Source organism: Nyctereutes procyonoides, unplaced genomic scaffold (genome assembly GCF_905146905.1).
Source record: "Nyctereutes procyonoides isolate TBG_1078 unplaced genomic scaffold, NYPRO_anot_genome, whole genome shotgun sequence".
Classification (NCBI taxonomy): Eukaryota; Metazoa; Chordata; class Mammalia; order Carnivora; family Canidae; genus Nyctereutes; species Nyctereutes procyonoides.
In genome coordinates this window covers 61,156,667-61,168,100 of record NW_026575126.1, presented here as the reverse complement: position 1 = coordinate 61,168,100, position 11,434 = coordinate 61,156,667, and the positions used below count along the sequence as shown (strand labels likewise).

At 42.3% G+C, this 11,434-nt stretch overlaps 1 protein-coding gene across 1 annotated transcript in view; it reads right to left on the bottom strand.

Moving 5' to 3' along the window:
- Nucleotides 1–243: 243 nt before the first annotated feature.
- The window catches only part of ITGAM (integrin subunit alpha M), a 56,884-nt gene continuing 45,693 nt past the window's right edge, over nt 244–11,434 (bottom strand). Inside the window, exons 16-31 of the mRNA XM_055341314.1 lie at nt 9,896–10,026; nt 9,638–9,801; nt 7,571–7,725; nt 7,343–7,474; nt 7,095–7,168; nt 6,727–6,868; nt 6,513–6,635; nt 4,559–4,638; nt 4,187–4,270; nt 3,784–3,859; nt 2,996–3,103; nt 2,720–2,803; nt 2,477–2,590; nt 2,289–2,390; nt 1,945–2,055; nt 244–1,282 (exon numbers count right to left, since the gene is read on the bottom strand). Coding sequence (XP_055197289.1) covers nt 1,211–1,282; nt 1,945–2,055; nt 2,289–2,390; nt 2,477–2,590; nt 2,720–2,803; nt 2,996–3,103; nt 3,784–3,859; nt 4,187–4,270; nt 4,559–4,638; nt 6,513–6,635; nt 6,727–6,868; nt 7,095–7,168; nt 7,343–7,474; nt 7,571–7,725; nt 9,638–9,801; nt 9,896–10,026 — 1,752 coding nt within the window. The 3' untranslated portion in view covers nt 244–1,210. The remainder of the gene's footprint in view (nt 1,283–1,944; nt 2,056–2,288; nt 2,391–2,476; nt 2,591–2,719; nt 2,804–2,995; nt 3,104–3,783; nt 3,860–4,186; nt 4,271–4,558; nt 4,639–6,512; nt 6,636–6,726; nt 6,869–7,094; nt 7,169–7,342; nt 7,475–7,570; nt 7,726–9,637; nt 9,802–9,895; nt 10,027–11,434) is intronic.

Genomic DNA, 11,434 nt, shown 5'->3' with positions numbered 1-11,434 from the left:
TTTAGGCTTCAGGGGCTCACAGTGGTGTCTCTTGAAAATACACTCTTTACTGGATGACTTTCCTTCCCAGCTCACATCTCTCCCCTATTTATTGAGGTCATTCTTAAATAAACAAGAATTCTTTCATTCAAATTTGTATCTTGGGTTTGCTTCTGGGAGAACTCAAACTTCTGAGAATATATCCTATAAATTATTTTTACACATACACAAAATTGACATATATTCAATTTATTAATTCACCATTGTTTGTTATTGCTAGAGGTTGGAAATAATATATCAAAGGAAACCGGGTAAATACCTTATATCCACCCACACAATGAGATATTATGCAGCTCTAAATAACAGAATGAAAAAATACTTTATGTCTTGATATAAAATATCTGAGCTATATTAATGAATAAAGCAAGATCCAGAACAGCATAAATAATACCTGTTCCATTTGCGCAAAAAAGTTTGTGTGTATGTGTTTGCATATGCCTAGAATCTTTGTGGCAGAGACCCCAAAACATAACCTTGACAGCCTCTTAGGAGGGATTTGAATGGCTGGGAACCAGAATGGAAGGGAAACTTCACCACACATGCTTGCACATCTTTTGATTTTTGTACTATGGACAGGTTTATCTCTCCAAAAAGTAAAAGTAATATTAAAATAATAAGTAAATGCATAGATAAAGCGAGGTACACCATTGCCCATTGGACCTCTAGTATGGAATGGGTGGACAGGCTCCTGGTAACTGACCAGATCCTGGCTCTACCATAGTTCCTCCATATGGTCTCCATCCAGCTGCACAGGATCCTGTAGGTCTGTGTCCTCGCTCATGAAAGGTCTCTCTTCCTTCAGCAAGAGCATTTTCCTTTATGTTCACTCACAAAAGCTGCCATCATCTGTCAGGAGGTAGGCTCAATGGCACCTTCACCCACAGACAAGGAGGCCCGAGCAATTCCCTTCTTCCTGAGAGGTTGTACTGAAAGCACTCATCCCCATGCAAGAGACATCTGAGCCAGCACACAACTCATGCACATGCTTATGCACACACTTGCATAAACATACACACACATGAATGGAAGTCCAAGCTGTTCTTTCCTGAATGAGACACTACCACCTCACTCTCCTAATAGATGAGTCTGTCCAACAGCCTGGGGACCTGTGTGTTGGTCTAACCAAAGTCCTACTTGCTGCAGGAGAGGCCATTCAATGGGGAAGGAGCCGTTATTGGGGCTGGGCAGCACTGGGACCAGCTTCACTCATCATGTCCTTGTACTGCCGCTTGAAGAAGCCGAGCTGTGGAGGCAAAGACAGAAGAGTAAGAGCCACTGAAGCCAGGGAAGTGGTGAAGGCCATGCCAACAAGGAGGGGAGCCAGAGGGACCAGGAAGCACAGAGGACAATGTGGCAGAGCATAAAGAGCCCTGGGGAAAACAGGGCAGGGAAAGAGATGGCATTGATGTTAGAGCCAGGAAAGAAGAAAGGAAAGAAAGGAAAGAAAGGAAAGAAAGGAAAGGAAAGGAAAGGAAAGGAAAGGAAAGGAAAGGAAAGGAAAGAAAGGAAAGGAAAGGAAAGGAAAGGAAAGAAAGAAAGAAGAAAGAAAGAGAAGAAAGGAAGAGAAGAAAGGAAGAAAGAAAGAAAGAAAAGAAAGAGGAAGAAGAAAGGAAAAAGAAAAGAAAAGAAAGAAAAGAAAGGAAAGGAAAGAAAAGAAAGAAAAGAAAAGAAAAGAAAGACAGAAGGAAAAGAAAATCCCTTTGTAGTGTCATTCTGTATCAGGGACCATTCTAAGTGCACTGCCTTATTGGGTTAATACTCAGTTACCTTCACAAAAATGGTATTGATATTCTCCTTTTATAGCTGAAGAAACAGACTCTGTGACTTGGTGGGAGTCAAACCCAATAATGAGCTGCTAAGTAAGAAGCAGCAAGGGAGAGGGAAGCAGAGAGGAAAAGGGGATACCTTGTACAGTCCAGCAGTGATGAGGGCCAGGAGCAGCAGGCCCCCCACCGTGCTACCCACTATAAGCGGAATAGGATTGTACACTTCATTTGGCTCCACTTTGGTTTCTGTCTGTGGCAGAGGGAGGAAGGGTACATCAGGGAAGATGACAAACTCCAGATTTCTGGGGATTCCCCAGTCAGACCTTGTATACCCCTTGCACTCACTGAACCCAATGACTAACCCCTCTCTATGTCCTCATTCTCTCCTCTCCCTTCTCTATCTCTATCTCTTTACCCAGAGATCTCCACAAGCTCAGCCTCCCCTCCTCCCTCCAATAGTCCCTCTAGGTCAGAGAGAGATACCTGGGCCCTCAGAAATGCCTCCTGTCCTGGAAGCGGGGCAAACTTCGAATTATCAAACAAGACCTCTGCGGTGCTCACAACGTCAAGGTATTTTGCCGAAGTCTATGAGCGAGAAAGGATGAGAGCTAGACCCACGGGCCCCCTGAAGTATCGTGTCTATGCCCAACTGAGCCTTGGCTCTCACATACCTTGATATACCAGTCAAATGAGAGTTTGCCTTGGAGGGTGATATTGACTTTTTCCTGGGTGCCAAAGGACAGGATGTCACACTGGATTCTCTGGCAGACAGCGATAGAGCAGTTCTGGGGAAGGGAGAATGACTAAGCTGGATGCAGAAAATGCCCATGCACCCAGCCCACTCAGTTGACAGATAGTACTGAGCACCAAGGGAACAGTGCTGGGTCTGCACATGGTCCTAAGTTTATTCTCACCACAACTGGAGTCTTCTTAAGCTCCATCAGGAAGTCAGAGAGAAGGGGGGGCCTTTCCTCGGTGTGGCATGTTATGGAGAGGTTCTAAGGAAAGAGAGACACGTGAGAAGAGAGGGAACTGAGGGCTTGTGGGTCCACCCTCAGGGAAACTGAAATGGCCTAGGTCCAGAAGGCTCCAAAATGGCTCCAAAACCCAACAGAGGAAACAGAGATTTTAGGAAAGACCAGGACTATGGTGGTAGGAATTGGGTCACTTCCAAACCCAACTAGACTTACCTGGGAAAAGGTGACCTGGGGATTGTCCCACACAGTCACCTGGTTCAGTTTGATAGGGATCCAGAAGACCACACTTATGGGGAGGCTCCTCTGCCCCAGGTTGTTAATCTGCACAGTGGGAGGAGAGTGGCGGATATCAGAGCTCTGGCCTTTCTGTTCCCACCAACTAGAACAGCCTCCCCACTCCTGACAGCCCAGGACACCTAAATAAGCCCTCACAGACACAAGTAGCCTGCCTCTTAATGCTTTCTGGGAAGCAGAAGAGTGTAGGGGTTAAACACACATCTGAGAGCCAGACAGGCTGGTACTAGGGAGTGGCTCTTCCACTACTAGTGGTGAGACCATGACCATGTTCTGTTAACCTCTCTGAGCTTCAGTTGCTCCATCTGTGAACTAGAGATAATGATAGTTCCTCCTTCAAAGAGTCATTGTAATGATAAAATGAGTTAATTATGTATGTGTGTTGAGAGACTCCTAACTCTGGAAAACGAACAAGGGGTGGTAGAAAGGGAGGTGGGCGGGGGGTGGGGGTGACTAGGTGACAGGCACTGAGGCAGGCACTTGATGGGATGAGCACTGGGTGTTATTCTATATGTTGGCAAATTGAACACCAATAAAAAATAAAAAATAAAAATTGTGTGTGTGTGTGTGTGCATGCTTGTGTGTGTATAGGGTGAGAGTGAGCTTGAAACAGAGCCCAGTACATAGTAGGCATCTGATGCATGTCTCCCATTATTGTATTCCCATCATATTGATTTCCCTCCCTGGCTTCCTTCTCAGCTACCCACCTCATAATAATGCTCTATAATGTGGCTAGTCTTCTCCGCAGCTGTGAAGTTGAGATATTTGGAGGAGCCCTCATGGCTGATGGAAGAAAGAAGAAAGTACAAGAGGTGTCAGGACATCAGAGGTGGGGGGGGTCTTGGGCTAAGTATGTTAGGGAGTAAACAGGCACATGGGTAATGCCAACCTGAGAGGGTGCCAGCGGGATGGAGTTCAAGAGGCCATGTGTGTCAGACACACAGGATATGCTAGCTTGGGTTGTGCACATATGTACAATCATGCGCACACATACAAACACCCACAAATACACACCCATGCACACATGTGCTAGACACACACACACAAATACACAATGAGCCATGTCCAGCCCAGTGGTAAAGACAGAGCTAAAGCCCTAGAAGCCAGTACCTGGTGACTACCATGAAGACAGTGTATTTCACAGGCAGCTCCAGTTGGAATTCAGTTTTGTTGGTTCTAGTTGTGTTGTTATCACTAAAGGGAAACAGAGAGCTTTTCTGTATATCTTTTCCACTAAATTATAATCTCTTAAAGGGCAGGAACAACAGCTGTCCTGTCTATCTCTGTCCCACCAGAAGCACTGGGCACAATGCCTGGCATATGGTAGGTGCTCAGTTGGTATTTATGAATGAATGAATGAATGAAAATAAATAAATAAATAAATAAATAAATAAGCTGAAAGGAGAACCATGGTTAGAGGGCAGTGGTCCACACTGGGCAGGGGGTTGGGCCCTCAAAGTGGGGAGGCTGGACACAGCATACCTGGTCACATTGGCCTTGAGGAGTAGTTTGTTTCCAAAGGAAGCACCAGATTCCACACCAAATGTGATATTAAAAGTGACCTGGAGTTAGAGAAAAAAGAGAGTGAAAAGAATAGAAGAAATAGGGCACCTGAGTGGCTCAATAGTTAAGCGTCTGCGTTCAGCTCAGGGCATGATCCCAGGGTCTTGGGATTGAGTTCAGCACTGGGCTCCATGCTCAACGGGGAGTCTGCTTCTCCCTCTGCCCTTCCCTCCTGCTCATAGTCACTCTCTCTCCCATTCTCTCAAATAAATAAATAAATTCTTTAAAAAAAAAAGAAGAAACAACCCAATATCTATCAACTAAAGAATGGATAAACCTCAGCAGTAAGAGTGAAATAAGTCAATCGGAGAAAGATAATTATCATATGGTTTCACTCATATGTGGAATATAAGAAAAGGTGAAAGGCAATATAAGGGAAGGGGGGGAAAGTGAGCAGGGGAAAAATTAGAGAGGAAGGCAAACCATTAGAGACTCCTAACTCTGAGAAACAAAGCGTTGCAGAAGGGGAGATAGGTGGGGGGGGCATAAAGTAACTTGGTGATGGGCATTAAGGAGGGCATGTGATGAGATGAGCACTGGGTGTCATACTATATGCCAACATATAGTATTGGCAAATTGAATTTAAATAAAAAATAATAATAAATAAATAAAATTCAGCAGCAAAGAGAAATTAAATATTGATACATGCTGTAAATATGGATGATCCTTAAAAACATGATCACATACTATATAATCCCATTTATATGAAATGTCAAGAATAGATGAATCTAGATATAAAAAATAGATTAGTGGTTGCTTAGAGCTTGGAGAAATGAAAGAACTGGAGCTAAAGGCTAAAGAGAGCAAGGTTTTTTTCTTGAGGTAATAAAATATTCTAAAATCAATCATGTACAGATGCAATGAAACACCGGGACACCTGCACCCCAATGTTTCTAGCAGCAATGTCCACAATAGCCAAACTGTGGAAGCAGCCTCGGTGTCCATCGAAAGATGAATGGATAAAGAAGATGTGGTTCTGTGTACACAGTGGAATATTACTCAGCCATTAGAAGATGACAAATACCCACCATTTGCTTCAACGTGGATGGAACTGGAGGGTATTATGCTGAGTGAAGTAAGTCAATCAGAGAAGGACAAACATTATATGGTCTCATTCATTTGGGGAATATAAAAAATAGTGAAAGGGAATAAAGGGGAAAGGAGAAAAAATGAGTGGGAAATATCAGAAAGGGAGAGAGAACATGAAAGACTCCTAACTCTGGGAAACGAACTACAGGTGGTGGAAGGGGAGGTGGTGGGGGGTTTATTGAACACCAATAAAAATAAATTTATAAAAAAATAATACTTATAAGAAGAATCTGGACCCAAAATAAGAAAATTAAAGTACATTGAAAGTAATGAAAATTAAGAAATATATAAGAATGTACATAACAATTAAAAGTAAGCACTTAATAAAAAGAATTGAAGAAAATAAATGAAAAATAAAGAGAGAAAAAAAGAAGAATAAAGAGAGAACAAAGTAAAAAAATTAATAAATAAAATCAATCACGGTGATGAATGGAAAACTCTGTGAACATACCAAAAGCCATTGAATTGTGTATCTGAAATGGGTGAATTGCATGGTATATGAATTATATCTCAATAAAAATTCTTTTTAAAAAAGTAGCTTCTATTTTATTTTTTTGTAATAATAAATTTATTTTTTATTGGTGTTCAATTTGCCAACATATAGAATAACACCCAGTGCTCATCCCGTCAGTGCCTACCTCAGTGCCCACCTCCCAGTCACCCCCACCCCCCGCCCTCCTCCCCTTCCACCACCCCTAGTTCGTTTCCCAGAAGGAGCTTCTATTTAAAAAAAAAAAAAAAGAATTCAGAAGAAAACAAAAGAGAAACAGAGAGACAGCCCAACCTCTGAGGAATTTGGGAAGATGGGATGGTTTATGCTGCAGCTGCTGTACTTCCAGCCCTCAGGCCCATTGGTGGAATCGTCAGACTCACAAGTCAGGCGCCAACGTCGCCATGAGAGCTGCTTCTGGAAGACAAGGGGAACAGAGGTAGTGATGTCAACCACCTCCTGTGGGGACATGGAAAGCAAAGTCAAAGTCTGAGAAGGATTTGGCTACCTGGACCACTGACAGCCTCCGATAGGACAAGCCAGGTGGGTAGAAGAAGGTAACCTGAGTCCTGTAGGAGTCCTCACCCTCGTTTCTCACAGTCAGTGTCACATTGAAGTCTTGAGAACTGCCCACCACCAGGGCGTCTAGGCTGTGGAAAGAACAAGCCAGGCTATGAGATGCTGAGGGCTTCTATGTGGCAAGTGTGTCCTGGTAGGAAGGAGCTACCCTTGGAGAGAGAAGACAATGAATGGGGCAGCCACACAAACACCTCTGAAGGAGCTGCTCTGTGCCTAGCTCCCTCAGGGGTCAGGAGAAGAACAGAGTACCAGGTTGTGGTGCAGATTTTCAGGTAGCAGTGAGGAAAAGAAACTCACCCCATAAAACTGAAGGTGATGCTGAGGTCATCATGGCAGATGCTGTCATTGCCACAATTCTGCTCAAAGGGAAACTACAAAAAAAAAATAGAATATGATGAAAGGAAAGGAAAGAATGAAATGATGTGAAATGAAACAATAAAATAAAATATTGAAATAAAATTATGTGAAATGAAATAAAATGTGCTTCAATGATTCGACCTCTGGGCCCTTCCATGCCCCTGCAGGATCCCAGCTTGAGGACTCACCAAAGCTGTGAAGAGTCTCTGAGCATCCACAGCCAGCACTGGCTGGAGGTTCTTGAATGAGGGCAAGGATGTCCCCACCAGAGAGTAGTTGAAGTGCAGGATGATGGGGGTCACTGAGTCCTCTACACAATACTGAGAGACAGTAGGGGTTTGAGGGTCTGCCCTCCTCAGCTTCCCAAGCCCAACCCATGCCTGGAGGACCCAGGAGTGTGGCCAACCCTTGCTCACCACTAACAGCAGCTTTAGGGCTTCACATTCCTGATTCAGCTTCATGATCCTTGTCTGTCTGCGTGTGCTGTTCTTTGTCTCATCAAAGACAATTCGAGGATGTGAGAGACTTGGTTCCAGAGTCAGGTCATATGTGACAACACTCTGAATCTCTCCTGAAGGGGCAGGGCCGCATAGTGATGAGGAGCCCAGCTTTGGAGTCAGACAAGCTATGAGTTTGAGGCCCAGCTCTACTGTTTTCCAGCCATATGACTTTGGGCATCTTATCTGACTGATCTTTTTGAGTCTCCATTTCTTATTTTTAAATTGAGAATAATAACTATTCCTTCATACGGTGAAAATTAAATGAAATAGTGTCCATAAAGCACTTAATATAGTGCCTGCCACATAGTAAGTGCTCAATAAATGGTAGCTATTCTGTTACATACTAGAAAATTAAGTATATTTTCCTAGATGCTCTTATTTTTTTCTCTTCATCTTTGATCTTCAGTAGTTTGTGACTTGCTATGGTACAATGTATGTTTTATACATTGGTAGAATATACTGTGGTCTGGTTTCCTTTATATTTATCCTGCTTTGATTTGGCAGAGAATCTGGATGTCTTTGATCAGTTTTAGAAACTGCGTACCACTATTTGGTTGCTTCTTTCTTATTCTCTCTCTCTCTTCATTTTGGAATTCCAATTACATGTTTATTAAATTTTTCACCATGTTCCATATGTCTCATGATTTTTCTCTGTATTTTTCATCCTTTTTCCTTTCTGTGTGTTAATCTAAATATTTTCAATTTATTTATGTCCCAGTTCACTAATTCTCTATCTGCTTCTAAACTACTATTAAGTGTATTTATTGAACTCTTAATTTCAGTGTATTTTTCAGTACTACATTTCCATTTCACCCTTTTTATGAATTCCAGTTCTTTTCTGAAGTTCTCAGTCACTTCCTCTTTTTTCTTGAAGATATTAACTGAAGTTATTTTTTAAATTCCTAATAACGGGGATCCCTGGGTGGCGCAGTGGTTTGGCGCCTGCCTTTGGCCCAGGGCTCGATCCTGGAGACCCGGGATTGAATCCTACGTTGGGCTCCCGGTGCACGGAGCCTGCTCTTCTCCCTCTGCCTGTGTCTCTGCCTCTGTGTGTGTGTGTGTGTGTGCCTATCATAAATAAATTAAAAAAATTTTTTTAAATAAATAAATTCCTAATAACTCTAATTTCTAAATCATCTATGAGTCTATTTATATTGTTTCTTTTGGTTGCTGGTCTGAATAGACATTATTCCAATAGAAAGACCAAGTTGCTTACCGATGTCTCTGTCAAATTTCTTTTTTTTTTTTTTCCTGTCAAATTTCTGTTTTCCCAGCACTGGAGAGCTGAATTTCTGCTCAACTCTTTAGTTTCTATCATCTACTGAATTTCTTAGAGTATTGACCTAGACATACATGGCTTAGGAAGTCAGGCAACAACTTGAGAGGAATGCGTATGTAGGTTTTGGGGCACCTTCTATGCAATTCTCTATTTTCTAACACTTTGCTCTCAGTGTCTAGCCATGCTGGCTACCCCAAACTGACTCCTATCTCCTCAGCCCAGTAAGGTTACTGCTATTAACCTAATTGTATTCCCTCCTCATTTCTCTCTAGCACTATCATTACTATTCCTCCACACCAAAAACAATGCTATTCTTCCAGAAAAGAGATAAGGAAGAAGTCAAGTTAGTTGTAATAAAATGCATGTCTGAATGTTTTGGGAATTTGTGTTTAGCTTCGTCAACTCAACCTCCCCTTTAAATGAGTTATCTCTTGAGTTCTAAAAAAAAATCCTATTTAGTTTACAGGTGGGGCCATTGCTTCTCTGGAGAACTGAATGCCACATGCTCACTTTTCAGTGGGGTTTATTGGGCCTCTCCATCCAGCCAAAGAAGTGCCTACTCACTCCAGTCAAGCTTGAAAAAGGCTGTCAGAGCCTGTATGGAAGTTTGCTCTGAACTGCCAGAAGGCTGGGAAGACTAGGCTGGGCCACTCATCAATGTCTCTAGTCATTTAACCCCTTCAGACTTACCTACCCAGACTCACCTTCTCTTAGTCGGTCCCGTGTGTTCTTGCGGACACGGAGGCAAACTCTGACCTCTCCAGCAGTCTGGCCTCTCTCCACCTTTTCCTGACACACAAACACCTTCCTTGCCACTTCCTTGGGTATGAACTCCATGGTCACCTCAAGTCTCAACACAGGCTGAGATCTGTAGAGACACCAGAGGGCCATCAGGGGACTTCAGACAACAAAGCCACTCCTTAAAGGGAATATATTTGGTGTGCTCTAAAAGAAGTTCTCACCTGACCAGCAGCGCATGGCCTTGAGCCCCTATTGCCAGGTCCACTAGTCCATCCATTGTGAGGTCCTGGCCCCCACTCAGTGACTGACCAAAATACTGGAGCTTGGGGGAGATCTGGGAGGCTTCAATTCGCTGAGGGTAAAAAAGAAGAGAGAAAGGGAGTGGGGAAGAATAGGAAGTGTGTAACTCAGTTGCCCAGAATGATGCAAGGACAGATTGTCTGGGCTCCACTCAAGTCTCCTCTCCTACAACTTCTCAAGGAATTAGGGCAACTATTCAGCTTTAGACCACAGCCTTGAGATGACACCCAAAGTTTCCATCAATTACCTAAGTTTTCAGAAAAAAAAAAACAGTTCTACAGGAAAGAAGTGACATAGCATGCTATTTGACTAGGTGAATATCATTTACATGGTCAAGATAATACAAACACTAAATATTGATCTTACCAAAATTCTCATATAAATATAAGGAGTAGGGCAAGAGGGTGAAAGGTCCAAGGGGGCAAGCTCTCTGAAAGAGAGCTCAGTCCTCACCTCCCATAATGGGAAGTCAATGGTAAAACAATAATCAAGAAGCAGCAAAATAATCATGTCATTGGAGTATGGAGAATTATTTTCACACAATTAAGTATGGAGAATTATTGAAAAAGTTGCAAGAATGTTCCCTCGAGAGAAGAGATAATGAAGAAGAAGTCACAGTATGAGTGTGGTGATTGTTATATTTCATAATGATACTTCAAGAATAATTTTGACTCTTTAATATGTGTGCAAGTATAACACTGTGAGAACAAAAAACAAATAAATTAAAATGAAATTTTAAAAGTGATTTTGTTATGTACTTAATGCCACTGAATTGTATACCTAAAAGTGGTTAAGATAATGAATTTTATGTCGTGCATATTTTATCACATTTTTTCTTAAAAATCACTTTGTTGGGGCGCCTGGGTGGCTCAGTGGTTAAGCGTCTACCATAGGCTCAGGTCATGATCTCAGGGTCCTGGAATCAAGTCCCATATCAGATTCCCTTCAGGGAGCCTGCTTCTCCCTCTGCCTATGTCTCTGCCTCTCTCTGTGTGTCTCTCAAGAATAAATAAATAAAATCTTTTTGAAAAAATGGCTTTGTCATTTAAAAGGAAGGATGAGAAAACATGAGCTGCTGGGAATGTGCTATACCTTAATCTAGATGGTGCTTACTTGGCTCCACAGGTATGTGAAAATTCATCACTTAAGATTTGTGTATTCACCAAATGTACATTATACCTCAAAATTTCTGAGAAAAATTTATGGTACTCTGTTGGGAGGAAGTTTTTGTTTTGCAATTAGATATAATATAAAATTAAGTAGTTGGGAGATCCACAGCATGCTTACCTGTTCAAACACTGACCACTCTCATCCCTGATCATAGAGAAAAAGCAAGTAAAAAATACAAACAGTAGAACAGGATAGGATAGTAGAACAGTAGAAAAGGACAGTATGTCCTTTTTGCATTATTTTAAGTTTTGGGTCTGGAGTCTATGTGTGTGTGGGCCTGTGTGTGTGTG